This window comes from Aulonocara stuartgranti (assembly GCF_965226115.1).
Source record: "Aulonocara stuartgranti genome assembly, chromosome: 19".
In the NCBI taxonomy this organism is placed as follows: Eukaryota; Metazoa; Chordata; class Actinopteri; order Cichliformes; family Cichlidae; genus Aulonocara; species Aulonocara stuartgranti.
The window spans coordinates 8,975,238-9,003,211 of NC_138955.1; the positions used below are offsets into that span (position 1 = coordinate 8,975,238).

Below are 27,974 nucleotides of genomic sequence, written 5' to 3' on the forward strand. Positions count from 1 at the left end.
CTTGCAGTCAATGACTGCCTAAAGTCTCAAATGCATTGACATGACCAAAGGTTAGGTTTCCACCCATGAAATGCTTTGCCAGCCTTTTACTGCAGCCTCATTAAGTCGCTGCTTGTTTGTGGGTCAGTCTGCCTTCAGTTGTCGTCACTAAATGAGAAACATGCTGGGTTGGGTTGATGTCCGGTGACTGACCCAACCATTTAGCAACATTACATTTCTTTGATTAGGAAGCTCTTGTGTTACTTCCGTTGTACATTTTGGGTCATTTTAGAGTCCCACTGTGAAGAGCCATCTGGCCAGTTTAGCAGCAGGCTGCCTCGGTGCAGGGGCTATAGCCATGTACACTTCACAACTCATCCTGCTACTGCTATCAGCAATCACATCAGCAATAAACACAAGTGACCTCGTTCCACTGGCAGCCATATATGTCCATACCATTGCCTCGACCATGTTTGACGGATGATGTGGCATGCTTAAGATCGTAAGAGTTTCCTTTTCTTCTCCATATGCTTCCCATCATTTTAGCAGAAGTTAGATGTGGTGTGGGCTTACAGGCCTTTTGATGTTGCTAAGCTCTCCAGCGCATTCCTTCTTTTTAAGAATGCACCATATTGTTGATTAGACCACTCCTAAAGTTTCCACCATCTTTGTTATGTTTTTTTGCATCGAAATCTCTTTGGACCTCATGCTGAAAGTCCCAGTGAGCAGCTACCAAATGCACATTCAACTCCAGACCTTACTTAATCAAGCGGGGGGGGGCGCGCACCTGCGTGCGTCCTAACTACTTCTAGTGCTTTAAAATGTAACGGTTAAATTTAAAAAATGTCCATAAGTGCTAAACAGTCAGTTCAATATTATAATTTTTCAGATGAAATGAAGAAATCAGCTGACCAACAGAATCTGAGCCAATCGCTTTGTACAACTGACTACCAAAAGTCGCTTCTTTTTTTCTTCAAATGCATAGAGACAGACATCAATTCCATACAACTGCTTGTGTTTGCTGGACAGACAACAGACCAACTGCTTGCTTGAGTAAGAAATAGGTGTACTAATTAACAACAAACAACAACAAGATTAGATGGGGTCTACTTTATTGTACGGACCAATATCTGTCTGGGGCAGCAGATCTGTCAGAAGGGCGGCCTTGATAAAAAGCTCTTAATGAATGCAATTCATGGAGAGAGAAAAAAACCTTGAAACTTTGTAATGAAAAAAGAAAAGAAACCACTTGACCCAATTAATATGAGGTCAGCATCTCAGAAGAAAATTTGAACAACCAACAACTATTATAATCTATTAGCGAATTATTTTTAAACACAAAAATGTCAAACGTCTCAGCTGCGAAGATTTGCTGTCTGTTTGCAGAATGATGGAAAATTGAACTGTTTGTTTTTATTTTGAACTCTTGCTCGTAAACTTAAGTCATATCTTGAAGCTGTCATGTCTTATCTGACATACTGTAGACAAAATAACAACTCAAAAACAAGAAAAACATATCGACTGGTTATGAAAGTCATCAGCAGCCGCTGCTTGGATCTCGTATGTCCTTGACAGATTTCTGCATAGCTGCTTGTGTTGTATGTTAAGAGCATTTAAATTTGTGACTGCTTTAGCTGAAAAAAAAAAAAAAAAAAAAAGATATGGTGAAAGCAAGAGTTTAGCATTTTTTAAAAGTCAAATATCAGAGGAGGTATTGTTTAGGTGTCGAGCCTGACGTTCTTAACAGGATTTCAAACAACGCTCTGCCTGCGTGAGCCACATTTGCAGTGAACAACCGAAGCTTTCTGTTACAGTAAGGTCGCTTGAACACAATGTGCACACAAACACAGACACACAAGCCATCGTCCAATCTTACTCCTCCACCAATGTTATAAATAGCACTTCCATGCATGTCTCGTCACCCCCTCTCCCCCCTACCCTTTCCCTTGCTTATTCACAGTCATACTCTCACTAGCCCCCCCACCACCATCAGCACCACCACCCTCACTCTCAGCCAGCAAACAATAGGGTGGGACGTAGCCACAGAAACAAACAGTGGGCCACAATCCTGGTGGCACTGATCTTTCACATTTCCCTCTCTTCTTACTCCTCCACTCACCCCTCTTCCTCTCCATCCTTCCCTCTCCCTTAATGTGTCACTCGCTTTTTCGCTCCTACTCTTCGCCATCACCTTATCGTGCCTCCTGCCAAATGCCAGTGCTGTCCATCACACCACTGCCTCACAGTGTTTTTGTTTGTGAATGTGTGCTCGCATGCTTGCACGTGTTTGTATACTGTGTGCGCGTTTGCATGTCTCGTTCTCGTCACTCTTCAGACAGCCATCTCCCACACTAAAACCTTTCCCTTCACAGACCCGGGACAGGTCAGAGACAGACGAGATGGAGATGGAGGAGTGGAGAGAGGATGAATACGGGATGGCTGAATCACAAATCGGCTGAACAGCAGCCCAGCGAGCGCAGAGCCACAGATGAATGAACAGTATGAGCTTCAGAGGCTCTGGTGGGTGTAAATATCTAGAGTGGAATAAACAGTATTTGGAAAAATGTGGAGGGAAAAAAAAAACACCAAAAAAAAAAAAAAAAAAAAAAAACCCTGCTACCCAAACTGCAACTATGCTGTCATCTGATTAAACTCCATATAGATTTTACTGTGAAAGTCTTAATTAGTAGAACCTGACTGATATCGGAAGTCAAATTAAAGGCTTAAAAAACAAAACAAAAAAACGGGTATCTGATCAGTATCTTAAGAAGTCTAATAACTGAGGAAAACCCTCCTTTTACCGTCTATAAATATAACAGATATTTTCAATTAGCAGCAAAGCCATGCCTTTTTCTTTAGATAAACTTTAGGTTAAGAAAATGTTCCTGTCTTCTTGTGTAAATAAACCACCAACTGGGCTAATCAAATATTGCTCAGTAATTAAGGTGCAAACAAGGCTGCTTTTATTTGCTACTTAAAAAAAGTTTTCATAAAATAAAAGTCAGCTTCTGTACAGAGAAGACTGTAATTACTGTCAGAATAATAACATGAATGAAAATTTAAAAAGAAACCTGAATAATTTCTCAACTGGGAAATGTCCATGTTTAGTGCAACTACTATAAAATGTGCTAACAATAAAATAAGAAATTGCTAGTTTATTGCTCTACAGAAATAAGTGAACATCGGACAAGGAAGTCAAAGAGTAGACTAAATATAGATTATTTGTTTTGGGGAAGTCAGAAATGAATGAATGGCAGATGGGGTAAAATGAGAAGTGGGTTTGGTGATGACACAAGAGTGGGGTCATACCTGGAAGAAGCCTGGGGGCATGGGACCACCTGGCATGGCATCATTGGGTGGCATGTTGCCCATCACTGGGCTCGGCGCTGCCGCTGCGCTCTGGAAAACACAAACAGATGAATTCGATATGGTGTTCAACGTGTACATGCATCCTTCACTGCTCTACCCTAATGTATATGTGCATGATGCCGCATTGGCCAACAAACGACAACAGGGAGCAGTGGCTGCACCTGCATTAGGCAAGGCCAGCAATGAAAAGAAAGACTTCAGGGAGAAACATTGCAAAAATATTCAAACACTTCAGAAGAGGAACAATCATAAAATGTCAGTGACACAAAGCTGTAAAGAGACCTGTGCCTGTACTCTGATCTATTCTATCATACACCCAGGAATAATGTCCTGACCAACACAGCAGTTATTTATTTGCACCGGTGATAATGAGTACATACTTTTATGCTTCTTTCATTAAAAAGCTTTTCTCTGTCACAAACAACAGAAATATAACGGCTAATATTAGCAAACTCCTTCCTTTTCATTTCTTGGAGATAAATGAAAACAACACTGACTCTATAATAACGTGCAGCTGATTTGCAAAGCGATCTAGGAACACCGCATATGTAGGCGTTTGTAGCTTGAATGTACTCATATGGAACTAATCACCCTGAAACTGCATTTCAACATCCTAACAGATGCTCCATAGGTCAGCTAGTAAAGTTGAAAAATTTTGCCAATTTGTTTTTTGAAGTTCTCAACGACTATTCCACAGGTCCTTTCTCATTACAAAGAAGCCAAGTGTCAGTAATGGCATATTTGGATCCAGTTTAAGAATCTGACACAAACTACACAATTTGTTACATTTAATTTATTTCAAAATTCAACTAATTTTAATGAATTCAGGAAAAATCTTCATATTTCATGTCTTAAGAAACATTTTGATCGATTTGAAGTATAGTGATTACTTCCTGGTCAGATCACAACAGAGACAAGTGTCATCTCATGTTTCATGAGCTACATATAAAAAAAATGGTTATGAAATACAGTTCAGCACCAAACCAACTTACATTAATTTATTGTAAACAATTAAATTACTCAAAACTTATCTTCATTACAAGCTTTCATAAGTACCTAATGAGTACTGACAGAGGTTAAATATAGTAACAAGTCTTCTGCAAATAGGTTGATCTTACAGAGTTCTTGCTAATTTTTAGAAAATGAAGCAATCAAGATATTTGAGACACTTAAAGACTGTTTTGTTAGAAGGCCACTGAATCTTTTTTTTTCTCTTCTTCAGTTTTTCTGAATAACATTTAACTCCAAAGCAATTGTCCATTAGATTTTTGGGCTAACATTCCCTATAGGACAAACACAGTGTCTTTAATAGTACTCCATTTACTCTACAAATCTAAGGATGTTTAATTACAAATGCTACATTTCTCGCTTAATAGAAATTTATAAAATCAGTGAGCAATTATGTTATTGTTATCTTAAGGACAAACACAGAAAGCATACCACTCAACTAAAACAAATCAGATGTAACACCAGTACTGTCTCCAGTCCCCTTTACGTCAGTCAAACAATATGGGAGAATAAAATTAGAATCTAGAATAGGAAAAGGGGGGCAGAATGATTCAGCCCGGGAGTTAAATATGATATAACTGTATTCTTGTCAACACACATAGAAGGAGACGCATGTTCAGAGTGCTTACATAAGCAAGCCGGAACAAACACATGTGCACGCAACCACATGAACGCGGAATCGCACAGACACACAAAGGCTTGCATCACAGCCTCATAAAGTGCAGCCCTTCAGTACAGAAAAGCAGACAGGGGAGAACCGCAGGCTACAGGACAGAACAGAGAGGGGGTTTAAGACCCAGGGGAGGGAGTTGCTCTAACAAATACACAGACACACACTTTTGCACATCTACAGATCCTCCAGCACGCACAACTGACAAACGCACTATATCCATATGACACACGCTGCATGCATGGACAACACATACCACCAGTTACACAGATGTACACAAACACGCTTGCCGTCCTCCTTCTCCCATCTGAAACCAAAGCACACAAACTGAAATATCACAAACGCACGCACACACACCTCCCCCCATCTTTATGCTAATTCTGCTAGTGAACATGAGCAGGCCACCGAGTCCCTGGGGAAGAAGCAGGGTAGGCTGCCTCTTTCTCTCCTTCTCCATCCTTCCTCTTTTTCTTCCGAACACTTTTCTCGCCATCTTTCCTCCTATTCGTGACCCCCACACTCATTTGTCTTGGCACTGGTGCACACACATGCACAAACACACATACGGCACACACATATCCCTGTGCCCCAACCCTTGTACTATCCCTCCCCATCCACAACCTCTCCTCCCCTCAGTCCCCCCAGTAGGGTGTCAGCAGCTTGCAGAAGCTGTTGCTATGGAGACAGGTCCTATCTGCACTCTGTCCCCCTGGCATCCCCCGCTCCAGGAGCACGGAGACAGAGAGAGAGAGAGAGAGAGAGAGAGAATAAGAAGATGCAGGAGAGTGAGATTGGAGAGTGAGTTAGAAGATACAAGAGTGAGACAGAAGGAGATAAAAAGAAGAAAGAAAAAAAACAAAACACGAAGGGAGAAAAACAAAGAACATGCACCAAAAATGGTTTCTGCTCACAATCAATCACTCAGTCACATTATTTTTATGGACTATTAATGGCCAGTTATCTCCTCACACATTCCCTAATTTGCTGATTGAAAATGAATGCAGACTGAAAGCGTGTAGACTGAGCGCGGTTGCCACGAGCAAAAATGAAGGTAGATTTAATATGCAGTTGGACTTTATTAAAATCAACTGGCCTGGGGAAATACAAAAGAATCCAGCAGTGCCTTTTTTCCTGTGTGTTTGTAGTGGCACGTACAGTAGTGTTTATATCCACCTCTCCATTTCTACCTCTGAAGTGGAAGACAGTCAGAAAATCCTGCCCCCATTGCATTTTATCACAATAACGTGATTTACAACAAATCAGATCTCCAGGAATGGGTTGACATTTGTGAAGGTAAACGTTAAATGCTAATTAACAAAGAACATGTGTGTACAGGGGCGACAAGTGTGTAAACTTATGAAAAGAAGCAAGTTCAAGAAGACATAATAATCCACAGCAGATATTAGTACTGCACTAATTAGCTGATATAATAGCAACGTGGAGTTGAGTTGAATTATTCATTTCCAGGCAGAAGCATGGAAAAGTCTACAAAATAAGGAGTGCATGAAAGAAGCACCTGGTGGCAACACAAACTCTTTAATGTCTGACATGCAGCAGAAAGAAGAATGTGTCTCTTTTATAGAAGCCGGCAGAAAAGTTCAACAAAACCCACGGGACGCATTTTCAAATGCCTGGGAATATTTACACTGTTTAAACTGTAAACTATATTTTAATGGCCTTCCGCGGCAGCGCTGCACAAACACTGTGTCAAAGCATCCTGGTGCAGCATCTGCTCAAAAACAATATCAGGTGAGTTTTTTTATGTTACCTGGCTATCAACAACACGGAATCTGGGCCAGAGACCTGATCTGTACCTGAGCTATATAAAGAAAAAAAAAAAAAAACACAACATTATCTTTTAAAAACTCAAATTCAACTGGGTGCACCTTCATGAATTATGATTTTGTGTGTACGATTTTGGTGACAACAGGTGGACTATGGCTTATGGAGCTCATCCATTCAATTCAATTGGGTTTTATGTTTACAACATACTGAGCTGACAAAGGGTCGCAGCTGAAACAACAGCACAAGTATCAACATTGAAAAATAATGGATTTACACTTTCCTAATGAAAAGTATTCAATTATTAGCGTTAAACTTACATTATGTATTCTTTCCTTCCACCAACATCTTTACCTTTTTAGGGTTTTCATTTCTCAGCCACTCCATACTCGTTCACAACTTGGCAGGAGAGCGTAGCGACCTCTGGACTTACATAGTCACATAGTGTTGATCTTTCTTTAACTATTAAACAAGAAAGGCTTCAGTAACATTTATCACCCTAACCTGTACAGGCTATGATTGCCACACAGGTGTTTCCATTCTATTCATGATATTCTACTCAGAAATTCAAATCTCCATTATTCGCACTAAATATATTTACAGCTAGCAAAATATACTGAAGATAAATTTGAATCATTCAGAGAGTGGGCCCGCCTGTAGCCCACTCTCTGATGAGTACATCCACAGTTTATTAAGACTCTGACAGACACCTCAAACGAAGCATTAATTGGGTACACTGACAGTCAGAGAGCCTTGGTTCATATCATCCGACTGTCTTCCCATGCTTCCTGTTTCTCTCTATTGCACACTTGGACAAAAGGCCAAAAAAAGTCTTCTTAATAGACTGATGTTTGTACTCTTATCACACCTTTTCTGATTTGAGCCTGGATGATGATTTCTGTGACAAGTCACCCTTCATCTTTTCCTGTTATTTCTGGATTATACACTATCCAGTGAGGCAAAAATACCTCCCACTCACATACCAGCAACAATAATAATATTCATTCAATCCTATTGATTCAATTTTCTAACATATGAAGTCATTAGTTACCAAGCAAAGAGTGAAGACGGTCTCTTGGGCTCTGTAAAACCTTTGACGTGCATTTGTTCGTTCCATGAAAATAATTTTACACTTGAGGCAGCTTTCAGTAAGCTGACTGTACCAAACTCTTCAATGACCTCACTTTATTGAAGCAGTTTCCTCCTGGTTGGAGTGAGATGAGTTTAAGTAGTTTAGCCTGTGGAAATCAGGATGAACTCAGACGTATTCCACCCTCTGCCTCGCTACCAGGGTGGCAAAATATTTCAAGCTCTGACACCTTAATCCAGAGTTGAGACTGCTTTTCCTTTTCAGCACAAACTCATAGTGTTGATGAATAATCTATCAAAGAACAAGACACTAATGATTCTGATTGGCTCGTATAGTACAGTATGTAGATAGCCTATACAAAATAGCATTGATCCTTCCCTCTCCATTTCCCTCTCCCCACTCTCACCCATAGGACCTACCGGACAGATCAATAGTGCTCAACACATTATTGACCTCCGCCTGATACCTTTCACAGGGATAAAGACAGAGATATAAACACTGGATGGAAAGAAGGGCGTGAGGTAGGAAGAGACAGCAGATGCACCTGTATGTGTGTGCTTGTGTCTGTATTTATGTGTGTCCCTGCCTGGAGAGGTACTAATCTACATTCTGGTTCACACTGATATGTACCTCATCACTGTCTCCTTGACCTGCTGTCCTTAGCGAACAGAGTAAGGGAGAGAAGGGGGGGGGGGGTAGAAAGGCAAAGGAGTGAGGATGCGAGACAGTCAGTCTGTCAGTCTGCCCCAGGGCAGCTGTGGCTACAACCGTAGCTTGCCTCCACCAGTGTATGAATGCGAGAGTGAATGAATAGTGGCATTGTAAAGCGCTTTGGGTGCCTTGAAAAGCGCTATATAAATCCAATCCATTATTATTATTATTATTAGTATATGGAGATGGGAGGGGGGAAAAAAATAGCTGACTGTGGTGATCTGGCTAATTTGCCCAGACCAAACAGTATGTTTCACTCTGGAGCAACAGGATATGGCTGCTCCTCTCACCGTCACGTCTGACAAACACGCGTGCACACACACAGTCTCTGAAAACCCAGCTGGTCCTCAAAACTGGCACAACGTGCACGCTAAACACACACGCACTTCCCCAAACGCTGCTGCCAAGGTAGCAGTACTGAACCAGACAGGCGGACTTGTGCGCACACACCGGATGACAGCACTAATACATGCTGCAGACACAACATCCACTTAGCCAACGCTCCAGAGAGATGGCAGAGCGTCCAAAAGACAAGACTATGGGTGGAATGAGAACAGCAGTGAATAACAGTATAGATTCAAATCAAGGAGAAGGAAGAACTGAAATTATTATGGATGTTTTAGTATTATTACTAGTATTCTAAGTAATACAGTAATAAATAACTAATATATATATATAAAAACACACTTCTTTCTCTCTTACATACTTTATTCTGCAATGCAAAAAGCATAAAGTTCTCCATTTAGCTGATCTGGAGTCAGCCAGTGACAAAAATATAGATTGAAATAAAACATGCTTGTGTTTTATGTCTCTTTGCTTTTAATAGAGGAATTTGTACATACATACAAATACTGTTTTAACAGGATTATAGACATTTTTTAAAAAATCACTGTGGTAATGCGACTTATATGAAATTTCAGGAATTTAGAGAGATTTCTGTTTAATGTGGTCAAAAGAGGAAGAAAGCAGCAGTTACACAGCAGGCAGCAATTTGGCAGAATAGTTTGGGTTTTTTATTCAATTGCATCTAAGAGGCTTTCTCCTTAAACTATTCACAGTGAAAACATATTGCAGGTTGTTTAATATGCTGCATAATGTCAGCTGGTTTTAATGGATTTTTTTCAGGAGAAATTGCTGTATAACAAAGAGCTGCTTTCTGTCACTAATGCTTCATTAGGTTTAAACACTTTATGGCATTAAAGGAAATGGTACAAATATTATTACGCTGCTACTGTCCTCCAAGGCATCAGAAAGTGCTGAAAAGCACCAAAACACACACCAGTACAGATATACTATAACTTTAAATACATGCTGTTTTCAAATTTCCTGTAGTTTTTTTTTTTTTATAGTGTTATTGATTTACACATAGTTGGAAATTACAGTTGCTCTATTTAAAATAATAACAAAAGCAGCTATCTTTAATTTCCTTCTCTATCCATTTGGTATGTTCACTGAACTCCATTTTCAAATACCTCAATTGTCTCTTGGTTGTGTCTTTATACTATCAACACTGCCCTCTTCTCTTCAGTGCTAGTAGGCATTGTGGGTAAACAGCTAGATTAGCCAATCAATCTTGTCTTGAGAAAAGGGGTTGTAGGGGTGGGGGTGGTGGATGCAACAAGAGAAGGAGACTCAGACAGAGCGAGTGATAAGCGAAGTGAGAGGAGAGGGGGTGGGCTGGTTTGTTAGATCTAAGAAAGAGTAAGAGGTAGAGTTAACAAGGAAGAGAGGTTAAAAAAAGTTTTTGGAATGAATGGGGACAGAAGACAGATGCGGATGTGGGGGTGTTACAGAGGTACTCAACGCTGCAAAAATATGACGTGAATAGGACAGAGCTGCAGAGTGTATGAGAAGAAGACGGGGAAGGAGTTTGAGAAGGTAACAGAAAATGGCAGAAGAGCTTCCTGAAGAAGCTTTAAAAGCAGAAAAATTAAATAAATAAAACTCAAGGGCCTCTATAGCCGAGCAATGAGCACTCGTGACCCCTCGTCCCAGATGAATACATCCCCAAGCTCATTCAAAACATAAATTCAAATAAATCCATTAAAAAATAAAAAATAAAAAATAAAAAACAACACACAATAATTTAGCAGAAATACTCATTTATGAAACACTTTATACTATCACTCATTAACATAAGTGATCAAGCTAGCAGTGCTAAATTACCCAGTAAGCAAATACTTGCAAAAAGATGTTGCTGAAAGCTGAATGACAAAAATTCACTTAATAGAAGATTACCAAGTAATACAACACAGCCCATGACAAGAATCCCTGGTCTTGGTCTTATTGACAAGCCCTGATTAAATTATACATACACATACATGGTGTTTGCCTTGGCTTCTGTTTTTCTCATGTTTACTGCACTTCAGCTAAATATTGCCACATTAAACACATCACTTTAAAGATGTGTTTGAAATTTATAAAGCTATTTAAGCATGAATTAAAAACCTATACAAAGAGATCTATGAATATTACAGGTAATTTTCTATTGAAAAAAAAAATACACAAACAAATCAACTATATTATAACCCCTGTAGTACTTTTATAACCCGCATCCAAAAACTAGCCAGACCTCATTTGTGTCTCTGCACCCAGCGGACAGAACTGTAATAATGTTCCTTAAACGCTGGCGTGCACTCTGCAATCCTCAAAAGAGTAAGAAACTGTTTTAACGTAAGGTGAAATGCCTTTTTCTTCAGTGCCTCTAACTGGCTCGTTCTTTTGAAACCAGTAGAAAAGGACCTGTGCTCAGAGACCAGCCTCGGGGGACAAGAGCCAAAATTAAACCAGTCCCATCTCCTTTGCTTTATCGCTGCTAGGAGCAGACATGCAGTTCACCCATCTACATTTATACACAGGGTTAACTGGAAGGAGGGTATGAGCCCATCCACCCTCCTATTATGGGCTGGCTGCCAAAGATGCCCCCCACCCATCCAAACACACACATACACACTCACACATACACACACACAAATCCCTGGCTTAGCCTCGGCCCAGTGCTGGGATTACCGGATTAGAACTCTATTCCATTATCTCCTCACACTATACAGCGCATGCACACACACACACACACACAAAAACACGCACACACAATGCCACACTGTCTTGGCCAAAGCGGACACGCCGAAGACAGACACAGTGTCAATCAGAGCAGATGACTTTTACAGACATGACAACAGAGTTACAGTTTCTCCTCATGCTGGAATAAAAACAACACTTTGCATTATTGCTGCAGAAATCTGGAGTTGTTGTTTGAGGAATTCCTCAGCAAGATGGAAAATCAGGAATAACAATTAGGAGGCCATCCAAATGAACTGATTTCAAATGAGACACTGAATCCTTACAAACTATGGAAACCACAGCTGACCCCGACCTTTGAAAAGAATTTAAGCCATTCTCACCTATGAAGTTCAGAAAAACAATTTAAAAAAAAAAAGTGTGTTGCTGAATTGCGATTCTATGTTAAGTAAAGCTAAAGACATGATTAATATAAGTTGGTAACAAGAACACACTTTTAGAAGCAGGGTTTTCATGGCACTGCAAGGATATTACACTGTGTGGTGTCGTTTCAAGTGGTGCATTGTAACAACATTATACATTGTAACAAAGAGAAACACCGACTTGCAATCTACCTACATAATGTCATTTTCAGTTTCATCGTTCAATCAGCAACACCACAGAATGAGACCCTTTGGATTTCCATAATATTCCCTCAGTTTTTTCCTCTTGCTGTTTCTCAAATTGTTTTTATTTTTCTGCTCCTCTGAAGTTTCTTCCTTTTCTGTCAATTATTGATGCACCTTAAGAAATGAGGAACCATAGGTTTGGTATGGAAATGTTCCCTGCTCAATCATACTTGGGTCTAACACATGTCCATGCATGCCATTCAGCATGTGTGACAGCAAAACTCAAGAAGCCTGGTGCACATAAATTGATCTTCTTGACGACTTCTGAGTTGAACACTGCATTTTTTTATTCGTTTTATTTTAATTACATGGCTTTAAGCAGTTAAAAGGAGACCTATAAACTTATTTCTGGCTCCACGGTTTTATTCTTGAGCTCTACTGAAATTGGTTTGTATGATTCAGTTTAAAATAACCTTTGTCTTACACTGGTGCCTTTTTGCAGCTACCTTTCCTTCTTGCTTTCAGCTAACTTTAGTCTAAAATGCCTGCCTCTTGTAAACAGGTCTACACAGCACATGGTTGGGGTTGCTGACATGACCATTTTAAGAACATCAACTGTAACCGACATATGAAACTAGTCAAGAACAATTTTGAAGTTTGAAGAAGTCTCTGAAATACTTTAAATGAGTATCTAGCACTGTAACGGTATACATACACAGACACAAGACAGAACATAGGGGGGAAAAGCATTTTCAATTAAACTTTTTTACAATTTGTGTGAGTGGATCTTTAAGTTGTTCTTGAAGCCAAAGGACAAATATTGAAAAGTTTCAGCCTTTGAAATGATCAGAATGTTTGTGTGTTAGATCAGACAAAAGGAATTTGAGGATTTCCACCTTAAACATAAGGACAGACATTCCCCATGTCCTTGTACTTTATAGGCCAAACATCAACTAATCAAGAAAAGAATGTATCAATGAATTGTTAAACGACCGTTAGTTAGAACTTTACTTCTGGTTAGCAGAAGTGTCTCATATGGACCACGTTTTTTTTTCTTCTTTTTAATCCAGTCAGCCAGTATTCGCTGTTGTTCGAGAAACATTTTCATTATACTTAATTATAATATTTTCAGTCCAATTAATCTTAAAAAAGACTTTTTATATATATATATATATATATATATATATATATATATATATATATATATATATATATATATATATATATATATATATATATATATATATATATATATATATATATATATATATATATATATATATATACATATACACATACACACACACACACACACATCCACTTTAAGACTCCTCTAGAAACTTGAACTTGTGACTGAAATATAGTGTTTGTCTTGGCAGACATACATAAAAGAACAGGCAAAAAAAAAAAAAAAAAAAAAAAAAGGATTAACAGTAATTGTTAATTGTTTCCTTTTAAGTGTCAGAAAAGCCAGTCTGTCACTTACATAGTCGTGGAAGGCCTTTGCCTCACTGGAGTGTTCACACGTCTCTCTTCGGTCTGGAGCTGCACAATACAAATCCCAGAATACACTGAAATGAAAGAGGGGGGGGGGGGGGGGGGGGGGGTGCAGTTCAAAGGTTAGCAAACAGAGCAATACAAGCCAATGTGTAACAGCTATTCATAACCCATTCACACACTCTCACTATCTCCCTGGCGCTCTTAAACCACCTCTTACACACTTGAGCATCATTGGAAGAGGGACACAATGCCAGTGTCGCCTCCTCAATCAACCTCTCACTCACTCAGAATACACACATACGCACACACTTGCATTACCATACTTGTGCAGACCTCTTTACCTCCATCCATTTCCTGTCCCTACACTGTAACTGTTCCACTGACTCGTACCAAGAGTGGACCCAACTATTCATAAAGTTTCTTTGTCAGTGTGTTTGGGCATGATAAGTAGAACAGGGAATGCAAACAGCCTGTGTGCTACCCATCTAAGACTAAACTAAGACTTCCAAGCGGATTTTTTTTGTGCGTTTCATACAGTCTTGCCTTCATATGAGACATTTATGAAGGTTCGGATAGTTCAATAATGAGCTCCTGTATTTGAGCAAAATGAGTAGAATGGAGTAGATTATGTTGATCCCAAAAGCTGGCTTATCCTAACTTAGTGGCCTATCTTTAGAAGGTCAGAATGATCACATAAGCTACAAAGCAGCACATATGTTTTTTCATTTGCTCTGATTATTTTACTAACAGCTTAAACAATGACAAGATGAACTCAGAGGAGAGAGACATTCTTCTTATATATATATATATATATATATATATATATATATATAAAAAACAACCCCTGATTTGTTTAAGATATACTCTAATAATCCCAAAAGTGGGGAAATTCCTTCCATTACACTGGAATTCATAACTTTGAATGCCTTAGAAAATATAATTCCACATTATTTTCAATACCAGGGGCGGACAAGTCGCCGCAACACTGAGGGCATAAGATGTCTGATTTGTATTAAAAAATAAAAATAAGCCTGTATTATTCAGCTGCAGTGCATGAGTCTGACTGAGAGGAGGCGGGTTTTTGTGGGCATTGCAATACCTGTATCAGCAAACTCTGGAAGAAGCAAGTGCCGGTAAAAGTTGGGGAAAAAATGCACCTAACAGCACTAATGACCAAAGTTGAAAGCTCAAGTGTGCAATAAAACTTAAAAAAAAAAAAAAATTGATCTCAAGAAGATGCACTTCTTGAATGTTTACATAACACAGCATCATGCTTATTTTATTACACCTTTCAGAACCTTCTGAAACAAAGTTTTTAACTAAATAACAAATCTAACTTTTTTTTAGATTCATACTGCCTTGCATGCTTTCAAATTATTATTCTCTACTTTCATTTGCTTTTTATTACAACACGTCCTTGGACTCTTATTGTTGACGGCGCCACAAACGTCTCCTGTAACCTGATGTGCACCTGGAAATGTAACTACATGGCACATAAATGCAGTCTGCAGCTATTGTGATTGGCCTGATCAGGTACCAGTTTTTGAATGCATCAGTGAGAGAATAACAATTATCACCTAAATATGGGGAATCATAACCATAGCCTCAATTTGAGGACTCACAGAAGTCAGCAAATTGCGGCAGGGAGCTTGCTGAATCTATCGGAACGAACATGAGGGAATGTACAAAGAAGTGGAAAAATCTGAGGGGCAAATATGTTTGCTTCCGAAAAAACCCAAACAAAACCAACGACAACAAAAACTGACCACACCAAAGCCCGGGTAGGCAGGAGGGGAAAAGCCTCAGGATTTTATTTGTTTGTATCGTGGCTGGCACCGCATAAAATGCTGGGACACAACACAATTAACACTGCGCAAAAGCATGAATGCTGGCAATGGCGTTGGCCACATAGGTTACATCATAGGCTCTACAAAGATTCACGGAGCAGAGTCGCCTTTGTATGAAAGGTTGGCAAATGCTGTACTTTGACCTTTTCAGAATTTTTTTAATATGTTGCTTTGTTCTTTGTGTGGCCCTGCACTGAATATTGTTTTTCTTTTTAAATGTTCGGGATGTTCACAATTGTCAACATTTTCATATGTAAACTACACCCTGGGGGGTATAGGGGGTTTGTCACTTTGAACACATATTCTGATTTATTTTTGTTGTATCTCACAACAACCACTGAGTGTAAACAGTCGTCATGATGTCGGATGACACTGCTAGCTGTTCTGGTGACCGTGATCAATTGTTGAAATTCCTCCTTTGATGAGGATGAACTGTCCACAGCTATGAATTAGAGATGGCACGATACCACTTTTTTATGTCCGATACCGATACCGATATCATAAATTTGGATATCTGCCGATACCGATATGAATCCGATATAGTGTTTTTTAATCAACAAAACTGTTTTTTTAAATATCTTGCTGCATTTTGTATAAGTTCATAGTTTAAAACAACAACTACACTAAAGCTATTCTGTTATACCTGTATGCAAAAAAAAATATTTCATAGTTCAGCAATACTGATCAATCTAATAGACTTAAACCTACACCATCCTCCCTATTCTGGTATTTTAAAGAGTACTTAGCGTAAATATTAAGCAACCTAACTAATAGGGTTCCAACTCCCAGCAACAACAAAAATAAATAAATAAAAAATAGGGAACCACCCCTCACGCTCCACCTCATGATGCTTAATCGACGTAATCAACCTTAATTTGATGCAGTGTGAAAAGAAATGCACAGAAATCAATTATTTTTCAAGAAATATTAAATAGATTCAACATCTTTCTTCAACAAAATTGCAGACTGCACAGATGGTACCTTCCCAAAGGAAAAGGTACTATAGCTTACTAGGGTATATTAGACTTAATAGTCACTATATACAGTAATTGACTTCTATTCATTTTACATCAAATTAAAACTTTCGGTGTCAGATAATTATTTATTAAAAGCTAGACATTTTAAATGAGAATAAGAAAGAAAAGTATGTCTTTGTGCCCCCTTTTCCCTGTTAATGCCCTATCGGCCCCCCTGGCTAAACTTTGCTAGATCCGCCCCTGCACAGTTACCAGCATCAGCTACGTAGAAAAAGATCCTCGAGTAGAAAGTAATATTAAATACATTCGAACAACAGCTGATCAAGCTTAAACGTGCTGCTGTTGTTCAGCCGCTGGTTTCCTCTTTCTGGTGCAAAGTGGGCCAAAAGCAAACAAGAGAGACGGAGTCGCGACAGAAAAGCCGATCAGCTGATCATTAAGCAGTTTCATGATTGAAGTAGCAGCAAGAAGAGGCAGTCGCTCCATATATCGTTTGTTAAGCTTAACGCAGGAATGCTTTACAAACATTCAGAGATGGACTTACACACTTGCTTTACTTCTCTCGGGATAACTTTGTCGGAGATGAAATGCCGGGTTGCTAGCGAAGCTCCACATGCTATCCAGACCACCGACAGGTCCCGCATGCCACAGCCGCTCTATCACGTGATGCATACTGCTCCGACGTGCTAACGTTCTGAGGTGAGTTACGGCGTGTTGCAAGTTTTGTGAGGTGCTTTCGTGATATTTAATGGATCGGATTACATTTTTTATTTTTCTCCGATATCCGATCCAGTAATTTAGGTCAGTATCGGACCGATACCGATACGTAATATCGGATCGGTCCATCTCTACTATGAATTCTCCTTGTTAAACACAAGGAGACGATAAAACTTCCCATTCATCCAAATAAACTTTTGGCCACCTGTGAACTCAATACAAGAGCTTCCTCAGTGGTGACATCACCAGGTACTGCTCATCATTTTTATCAACTTCTTGGTGTGGTTCTGTCCAAACCAAGCATCAGCTACTCAGCTGTGTGTGTGCTGTTTTTACAGCTGGTTCAATAGCATCAGTGCTCAATAACTCACTCTTATAACACTGTTGTTCACTCTCTATGCTAAACTTTTATTAAGAGGAGGTAAGAAAATAACATCTTCCCGTTAAAAGACGTGATTCAGGTACTAGTCAGTACTCCTCCAAACACCTGCCAACTCCTCTCATATTTTAAATCCCCATTAAAACGCATGATTTTAACTATTCTCCAGTCATTTCCAGGAATCATTTAAAAGCTTATACTGAACAGATTTCAAAGTCTTAAGTGAAAGCTAAATGGTTTCATATGCCAAGAATGTGAAGAAGTATGAAAAAAATGAAAATAAATTGTATTCTTCTGTGGTTTTGGTCATTAGGTGTGCTGACTTTTAGAAAAATAAAATACTCCTTGTCTGCTACTGTTTCAGTGTATTAAGACAATTCAGCAGCTTAATTTTTAGTTTAGATTTTCAACGATTTAGCTTTTGCTCAGTTTCTTTTTAGCTACATAAGCTTAAGATCTGTTTAAGTGTAGCCTCAATTCTCAGTAGTCTTAACTACAAACGGACACAATGGAGGGGACTCTGCATCCACAGGAAACCCACATACCAATAACAGGCTTAAATATTTCCATCCAAGTTTAAATATGTGGTAGAAAGAAAGAAAAAAAAATGCTGTTAAATGTGGGTTTTACAGTAAAACAAACATGGTTCTACCCGTAAATGTGAACCACAGGATGAGGGCAATCCCTCAAAACAAGTGAAACTGCTGATCAGTTCGTAAGGTATTGACCCTAAAGGTTAAATCTTAGCCCTGGGGAGAAATGATTGGGGGGTGGAGGTAGGGGTTGGGGGAGGCTGTACACAAAGGAAGCTGGAATGCAAAGGGTTAATCTACCAAGAATCCCTCTCCCATGTGAACAAAGGGGAAAAAAGTGGGAGGTGGGGGGGCTACAAAGGTTGACGAGAGGGTGAGGAGGGGGAAGGGAGGGGGGGGAGGGGGGGGGGTCCATTCCCTAACCATCTGGATCTATTGTTTCAGAATCGGGGGTGAAGGTTGGAGAGCTGGAGGAGGGGAGAGGCGAGAAGACAGGAAGGGAGGGGGTCACGCCCTCGGTGAGTCTGGTCAACCCCAAGGGTGAGACTCTGTCAGACCTCCCACCTCTGAGAGTCACTTTAAATCATGAATATGGGCAAGTACCCTTAATTAAATTAAAAAGTGGCATTTCCCAAGCACCTTAACTTTTGAATGGTTGCATGTACTGATTTATGTGTTGAGTTTATTATTCTCAAACCTGGATTACAGCTGTTTGTTCACATAACAGTAGTGATTTATTGGAGGGGGGATACACAGTTTAAGATGCACACTGTAAAATGTGTTTACGCAAGTAAAAATCCACATACTCACTCGAAATAAACAAGAATAAAAAGCAAAAAGGCTCTGCTAATAATAGAACAACTGAATAGATCGCTTACCACCACCATGAATGGAGGAATCCGGGGGGCTCGCCTAATGTAATATTCTTCTCCCATCGAATCTGAGAGAAGGAAAAGAAAAAGGGAAAGGAAAAGGAAGCCAGAAGAAAAGAGGTCACTTATGGCCACTAGAGAGGGAGGATTATGTCTGCAGGTCCGAGGTTAAGAACACATAATCAGTTAGTCTCAAACTGTCACTGGTATCGAATGTGAAGATCGGCATCCTTCTGGCTCTGTGCATCACCCTCTTCCCGACTATCTTTCTTCTATTAGCCCTCTACTGTTCCTCTTTTTAATGTAAAGTACAATCATCATCTAGAGTATAGCTTATTAATTTACTTCCTTACACCCAAATGGGCTGTCAGCAGACTTGAGACAATGCAGTTTACAATACACTGCCTATAAACGGCTAGAAATAACATTATTTCACCGGTTCACTAAGATCCCCTGGTTGGACAGTGAGCATGATCCGGTGTAACGTTATAGGATTTCCTTATGAAAAATTTATGCAACACCTTGCACCCTGTAATCATGTTTAGCATGTTTGCACTGACGATGTATGCCTGAGAGGGTACAAGCTGCTATAACACGAGCTACAGGAGGGATCTATCGTGTAAAGCTTGGTAATGCAGGAAGCCGTTTTCCATTCATTAGTAACCAAGACCAATGTTTCTGGTAACATGTACTTGAACAGGAGTTGGTAAGGTTAAACTATAAGGGTGATTTTCAGGAAAGATGCAAAGAACGAAGGCATTTCTAAACCGATGTCATGGCTGCCGTCTTACCTCAGACAGGAAGGTCTGTGCTGATTTCTGTGCTCCCACATGTAGCAGGTATTCGTACACATATAACGCCAACCTGAAATGTAAAAGAAAAAGAAAAATTAGTGATATTTTTCAACATTAATGTCAAACTCCTCTGTCTTTGTCTTGCATTTTTAACAAATTAGACAAAAAGAATGAAGATTATGTATCAACAGATCAACGACTGTTCAACTGTGAAGAAGGAACAAACTATTATCAGGAAGTGGCAAGAGTGGGAAAAATAAAAAAAGTCAGGGAGGGTGAAGTCATTTAGAACTTCCCTCAATCAACAGAGAAGTTGGGTTAACTAAATGTCAGTCAGATATTGTTAGGGTTAAACAGGAAGTACTTTCTGAAAGTTCAGACAAAGGTTCAAACGTTCAGCCATCAGGCTAACCTATAACATCATGCAGCAACAGAAGACTGGACTTACAATGACCAACCTAAGATTTTGCTTGTGTTATTATAGTTCTTTTCATTACAGTGAATAGTTCTATTAATACAAGTAAATATCCCAGTATTACACTCCATACTATGCATACATGCATACTCATAACACTGCTGTACATTTACAATTTAACTTAGGTGGATTTGACTCTTCTATTTGGATTTTTTTTTAATTATTAAATAAATAATAAAAACTTATAGTAGTGATTTTTTTAAAGTAATGCATATGGCCTTGCTAAAGCATCTGGACATTTTGTCATAACCTCATCACCTCCTCACTTGGTGATTAATTTGATTCGTCTTTATGGGTCTTTACACTACAGTAAAAACAAAAGGGGCAAAATGAACCTTCAGTTCCTTAAACACTTCCTGGACATTAGTTCCTTGAGCTCAAAGTTCCGGAGACTTGGAGCTCCTCCGTATTGTTATCTTCACTTTATTTCGGGATGGCTGTAAAGTCACTGAAGAAAAACAAAAGCTCCTGTGACTGAAGCTCTACAGCGCCTCTGTTCTCCTAGACCATAAATCTCACTTAAACATTCTGGGACTCCAGGTGGTCTGTATAGTTTGCTATACTTTACTGCTTCTGTGCATTTTATTAAGCCTAATTATCCAAACTCCTTTAATCACAACAAAACCTAAAGACAGTCAGACTCTTTGAAGAATACGCTTCTATTCAAAGCACCACATACCAGCAGAAATAGCTGCACATGACAGGCATTCCCAATCGTTCCAACCATATTTTAAAAGCTCTTGTCAAACTTTTCAAAATCGCTGCTATTATAACAGGCCAGCAACATTTGAAAATGGCAATCCACCAGGGTCTATTAACAGACAGACATCCATGCTGTGGAGTGGGAAACCCCCATTGGCCCAACATTGTACTCCTAACTCCTTCACTTAGTCATGTTTAATAGGCTGTTAATGGACCATCAATCGACCAGCAGTGTGGATATGACAGTGCCCCGTATGCCCAGAGCAGACAGTCCTCTGACAGCCCAATAAGGTCCTAATGAGAAGGACAGTAGCTTAGTGTCATAGTCCCTATCATTAGTCGATGAACTGATCAATGACACATGATTTTGAGATAATTAGGATGTTGTTCAGTTTGTTTTCAACCACTGACAGCTTTTTTCCCCCCCAATTCTGTCTTCGTTTCCAAAGTTACTTCTTCATAAGATGAAATATCTATTAAAACATATTTAATGCATTTAAGTCTCTTAAGAAGATGCTAAAGAGGAAGTTCTATCAGCATTCAATGAAAATAAAATGGATAAAGACAGTTTAATAACCGCCGAGGTTGCAAATACTCAAATTACCCTTAGGTTTGTGCATAGCTGTGGTCCTGAAGTGCATATGGACTAAGATTAAACCTTGGGGTGTGTCTATAAAAAGAAAATTAATCCACCACTATTATTAGGACCATCGACTGGAGGCTCAGAAATCATTTGTCAAATGTTCTCAAATGTTTAGGCTTGACGCGTCATCTCTTGGTCACAATCTGGTAAATGTAAAATTTATTCTGACTAATCAGGACGCCTGATGGCGCGACCCTGTGATTTGGGGATAGTTATGGTGGGTTTATATCACAGTTTTCTGATTTTCTATTAACCAATCAATAAAGCTGATGAGTGCATGCTGTACATTAGTCAAGTGCTGGCTTGTTTTAAACTTCACTCCATCAACATAATATTATTTTTATGAAATTTGTTTGTTTTTTTAATTGAAGTCAATCTGAAATCTTTAGATTAACAGTCAAAACAAGTATAACAATTAACTCCAAATTTCTGTCATTGGGATAAAGGTCAATTTTATGTGACAGCTCACCTGTTTTAAGTGAAGTAACAAATATTTGCTAACTGATCCTGTCCAACTATTTACTATACATTTACATGTAGCACAGCTGCCTGTACTTCATGTCTAAATGTGTGCAAGTGTCTCACCTGCTTTCTGACGCTGCAGACAGACATGCAAAAAAGGTTTAAGCAAGGACTTCTAGAAATAGCTTGAAGCAACTAGCTTGAGCTCCAGTACATGTTTTGTCAAACCCCCAGATTACTGTTCTTACTTAAAAGTAAAAGAATTACTTGCTGTAACAAGACTTCCTTAGGTGAACCTGTGGAAGGATCACTAGCAGTTGCCTCCAGCTGCTTGTGTCTGGAGATGACAGAGGGCCTCACCCCAGTCCCGTTCCAGGGCATGCGACTGCCCTCGTGGACATCCCTCGGAAAACTGTAGGTTTTTACAACCCTGTTTACATTTAGTTTTTCCATTCTAAATATCAAAATCATCCAACTTGATTTCAAAAAAATGTTTAGAAGCTCAATAAAAGTATGAAGTTGGTTCAACTGCCATTGTGCTAGTATTCAGAATTATCCAGTGTTAGCTATGGGGATGTTAAACTGCACTTGTTTCCTTATTCTTGTCTCTTTTAGGAGTATGTTTTGCAAATCATCCCAGGCTATAAACACAATCATGTAGAGCATTGTTCTTTAAACTAATAACCTGTACTGAAGGAAAAAAAATTAAATAAATGCGCTTAAAATAAACATCCAGATAGTAAAGCAATGAACAAATTCTCTGTGAGGTTCAAGGCTTAATAACAGAAATGGAAAAAAAAACTGCCATGGGTTACGTTAAGAGATATGATCTGTGACTGACCTGTACTTACTACAAATGGTATGCAAATGTTTAAAATATGCATTGTTAGTATGCAAATGTAGTCTGTGAAAGATATGAATAGGCAAATAGACAGTAACAGCAGTGATGTTAGTCCCTACATGTTCAAACCTTGTCCTTCACGAGAGAAAACAGGCAGAAGACATTTACGGGGCTAGTGAGCGGATTTTAATGCATGTTTCTTAAAAGTTAAGCAGAACACATTATGTGTATGATTTAACACAAGATATCAAACTGAAGGTGGCAAATTCATCATCATCCATGACCAGCTCTGAGTGTCATTCATATATTTCATACATATATACACATGTATATAACCATCAATACACCCGTTCACCAACATTGTTGGACTCAAAACCTGCAAACTTCCAAGACTGCTCACACAATGTATGTATAAGCCTATAGAGACTGTAAGCCACCTTAGAGTCCTGCATGCCGCTATGCGTCGTTGGCATTCAAGTGGGTCGACATGAGGTGCACAACCTTCTGTCCTCTTGACCTGAGCTTAATAATATAATATGCACTGTATACTAGCGGTGCAACAAGTTGGAAATTCTGGGCCAGAACTAATGATTGAAATAATTTAGACAGTAGTGGAAACCGATTTGTTTTTGTAATTTTCCACTGTACCCTTTGTGTCAGGTAAGCAAAGATCTGCGTATTAATCATAAAGTTGTCAACCGATTTTGAATGAGCTCAAATTGTGTTTGTAACTAATAAACCTGGATCCCAGATACAGAAAACTATAAATGGAGTCTAACCAATGGCAGTAACATTAGCCGACAATAAACTGGTACATTCCTATTGGTTGCTACTTTGAATAGATTTAAGTGATCTGTCTAGGCAGGAATTTCAATAAAAGAAACATTTTGCAACTACCCAACTTGTCTTAAAAGTTAAGAGTGCGAGACCAAGAGAGAACAGAAACTGAAAGTTTCTTTGTAAACACACATCCCAGCTGCAGACACGGTTTTCAGTCAACAATAATGACACATGTGTTACATAAGGCTAAACTATCAATGGGTCAGTCCAGGTTGAACATGTATCATTAGTAGTCCTGCACTTCATGCGGAAAGAGATAACAGTTTCAAAGTGCTGCTTTCTCTGCGTATGTACAGTGGGCTGACCTGCTTGGAAGGTAATAAATAACCGAGGGTGTTTCCCTGTTGCAGATAGTCACAGAGATAAGAGCACATAAATGAACAGGCAGACATATCGATGAACAAACAAACAAAGCACAACTGGCCTTGACTTCTTCGCAGAAGAATTCATATTTTTTATTATATTCCATGATAAATAAATCTCTCATAGTGCACTGATATTTCAAAAGGAAGAAACCATCCCGAGTGCAACCACTTAATTCAAAACAGACAGCGTGGCAGATTAGTTGTTGTACAAATAACCAATGCTCTTATGAGGCTAAAGGCTGCACTTCTGCTGAAACAAACACACGCGAACACTTGACCACTTTAGCCAGGGGAATCTGACCACTTTCTGAGGCTCCTAGCAATTTGTAGGTCACAGAGCTCTCTGTGACCGCTGGTGTAGAGTGTAAGTCACTGCCACTTGCAGGTCAGTCTAGCATTGAGCCACACACAAGCACCTACAACGCACACACACATGCTATGCATCATAGAGCTTTCTACCTCTGCACCTCAACACCCGCAGATTCCTTGGATTTAAAACCAGTTTTAAATATTTTTGAAATGCCTGGCAAAAGCTCACAGGAAGCTTTAGGATACAGCAAGTGCTTCAAATATTGATACTGTCTGCATGTCCCTGCACACTGCAGGCTTACAGGCTTCCTCAATACATGTGCATCCTTACACAGGAGTTTTGACTGGAAGGAAACGGGTAAGGACTTGGTGTTACATCTGGGGATGGGAGGTTCACGATGCAGATGCCCCCCAAGAGGCCTTCAATGAATTTTTTATGTGTGGTGTGTATGTGTGTGGGGTTTTTTGTATGTGGGCTGCAAGAAGGGGCAGCTTGTGTGTGCACCTGGCCTACTGCATTATTAAAGCTCAGAAGCTTGGACATAGAAAAAGAAAGAGAAGTTTAAGGTGAGGAGCCACTAGCGGTTGGTGGAGTGAAGGGAGAGACGAAAAAAATGGCTTTGACTGGAACAAAAACGGGAACATGCCCAGTATTACAGTGGAGGGAACAGCAGGTGGTACAGGAGATTAGAGAAGCAGTCAAGTAGCAGTGTGTGATATTATATTCATCAGGGGAGGTTAAAAAACTGAAGCAACCCTTTTTCTGCCAATTGTTAAGGTTGTGTGGCCTCCACATAGCTTGACTCGTACGCTACTTGGTTGGTATTCTCTCTCCTGCTTTAAGAAAATTTTTCTTCCTTCTTCCACTTCATGTGAGGTGCCCTTTGACCTCCCTGCCCACTACGCTCTTATACATTTAAAGATGGGACATCTGCGCGTGCATAAACTCACTTCCACAGAGAGAGAAATCTCCCTGATGTACACGGTCGGCACACCTGACATCCTGCCTGAGGCTCCCGACAAAACCCCCTCTTTAAACATGGATGAGCCTGCCCACCATATCTCCCTCTCTTCTGTCTCCTTCTTTCTCTTCTGTCTCTCTCAACTCTGACGCAAAGCTGAGAGCAGCTGCTTCAGTCTGTCTCAATAATTCAACACTGAAGTGAGGGATGAAGAGACTGAGGAGCAGCAGTGGATGGGGAAGTGAGAGTTGGGAGGCAGATGGAGAAAAGAGGTGTAAAAGCCACGCACAGAGGAAAAGAATAAAGCAGATGGCTTCACAAATGACAGAATAGAAGGTGTGGGGTAACGTGGCGCCTGCTGATCTTCATGCAAACATGCACACGAGTCTCACAATTTGGTCCCACTTCAGCTCAGACCGGTCCGGCAAGTCAGAGCTGATGTGTCCAACTCATCCGCTCTGAGGACGAATCGATAAGCATTGACCTGTGTGAAAGCTCTTCCCTCTTCCTTTTTCTTCAGCAGGATATTTAACCGTAGAGAATCCGACCCCACTGTGGACCATTTGCAAAGCACAACACTCCCAAACTGTTAAATCTAACCAAAGTTTAACGAATCTTAATAAATGTCCCAATGCGCTTTGCTAGCTGTGACTTTTAGGAAAGGAAGTTCACTGCAGAGAAGCGTGTCTTCTATTTCGGAACCAGTGCACATGGGGTTTTTACAAATCTTTTTGAGACTAACGTGAAAGCTCCGAAACTCACAGGAGTGTTGCTAAACGTGCGGCACGTATCTTCAGAGCGAACAACAAGGCACCGAGACAGAGGCACACAGACAAAGGGATTGGAGGGCTACAGCTAACGCCATCTAAGTTTCCCAACAAAACAAAAACCAACCACTATAAAAGGCCCATGTGGAACTCCTACGGTTTAAAAAAAAAAAAAAAGCGGCGGCATTTTTGTGAGCACTTTGTCCCCGCCGGCGCTTCGCACAACTCGGGATGACTGCAGAAAATCTCCACGGGCCACAAAAGTTAAAGAGGAGGCGCAGCTCCCCTTTACGCGGAGACCGCAAGCGGCTGTTCGCTGGCCGAACACGGGCATCGCTACAATGTAACCAGTCTGGGTTTCTGGAACAATTCTCGAGCACGTTCCGCTGCTAGTTTTTAACAAAGCCCCAAACAGCTGTATTCTATTTATACCTGCTGCTTCAGCGAGGCGACACAAAGCATGCTAGCTACAATGCACGGCGTCGCTCCAAATGCATTGTTCCTCACACTGTGGGGCGAGGGGCAAGAGATGGACGTGGGGTCCCCATCAATGCTCCCGAGTGCACGTTCAGACATTATCGCTGGAAGCACGCGCAGAAAACACTCCCTGCAGGTAAAAGTGGAGCAACTTTAGTTGCTCAAACTGCCGCTTCTCTCTCTTTTTCCTTTTTTTGTACTTGAGAGAAAACAAGAAAGACAAGAGTGAAATTGGCAGTGCAGCTAGCCACTTGGGCTAACTTAGCAGCCATGCCTGTAGTTGGGAGGATGCATAAGAAGAAAGGTAGAGGCACGAGTACAAACAAAGTGGCAAACACGAAGAATAAAGTAGCACAGCTTTCACTTGAAGTAGCCGGTAAATTTTAGAAAAGAGCTCCAGTAACATGCGTGACTCCGCTGGAGTGACTGAACTGCTCCACATCAGTTAGCAAGTTGAGCCACCTTAGCACACTTCTTTGCTGGATTTCAGTTGTGACAGTGCAATATTGTACTTACTTTTCTCTTGCTTGGCTATCGGAGGGGACAACAGCTCCTTTTCCTTTGCCGTACATCTTGGAGGCTGTTCTGATACTTTATTTTATCCCACTCGACACCTGTCAAAGAAAGCTACCAGGAAAACCTACTATCTCCATAGCTACCTAGTTAGTGTTGTCTCCCTATCTCTCCCTTGCGCTCTCTTTGCTCCGGTTTCCTTTTTTTCTACATCCCCAACATTGCCCACAAATCAGGCAGGGTTTCAGCCGGGGGGAACTTGAAACAGTCCGCTGGTGGAGCGTTTTTTTTTTTTTTCAATCGCTGTTCCTGGATTCAGCTCACGCCCCCCCTGTTGCGAGACGGTGGGGGCTTCTTAAAGGCACAGTGACTCAGTTTTTGTCGACTTCGCTGAAGTTCAAGTTCTTTTTGATGGCCTTCAAATTCAGGCCTTACATTACATGTGAGTTCATATACAGCACAAGATTATTCAGATTGAATGCTTTTGGTGTTTTGAAACATTTTCTAAGCAATTATATGTCAATATGTATCCTGCTAAAGATTCAGGGCTTCATTTTGCCACAGCAGATGGGGGCTTGATAGTCCCAAATACCCACCCTTGTTGACCTGTGTACCTCTAAATTACCCCTGTGGCCAGTCATAGCACCAGTCATGCAGTGACACCGTATAGGGCAACCAGACACCCCAGTCCTGTGCGCACAGAAAAAGATGTCTGTTATTACCTTTTACTGCTGAGCCTTCGGACAGTCGGCGTACACCACTCA

General features: G+C 40.1%; 1 protein-coding gene across 3 annotated transcripts in view; it reads right to left on the reverse strand.

Moving 5' to 3' along the window:
• The window catches only part of LOC309695800 (single-stranded DNA-binding protein 3), a 38,831-nt gene extending 11,337 nt beyond the window's left edge, over positions 1-27,494 (reverse strand). For 2 of the 3 annotated variants that reach the window (XM_082516690.1, XM_082516689.1), the window contains exons 1-5: positions 27,214-27,494; positions 19,852-19,924; positions 19,067-19,128; positions 13,722-13,806; positions 3,289-3,378 (exon numbers count right to left, since the gene is read on the reverse strand). In XM_082516690.1, coding sequence (XP_082372816.1) covers positions 3,289-3,378; positions 13,722-13,806; positions 19,067-19,128; positions 19,852-19,924; positions 27,214-27,269 — 366 coding nt within the window. In that variant the 5' untranslated portion in view covers positions 27,270-27,494. The remainder of the gene's footprint in view (positions 1-3,288; positions 3,379-13,721; positions 13,807-19,066; positions 19,129-19,851; positions 19,925-27,213) is intronic. The other variant, XM_082516691.1, reaches the window with a different exon arrangement.
• Positions 27,495-27,974: the final 480 nt, after the last annotated feature.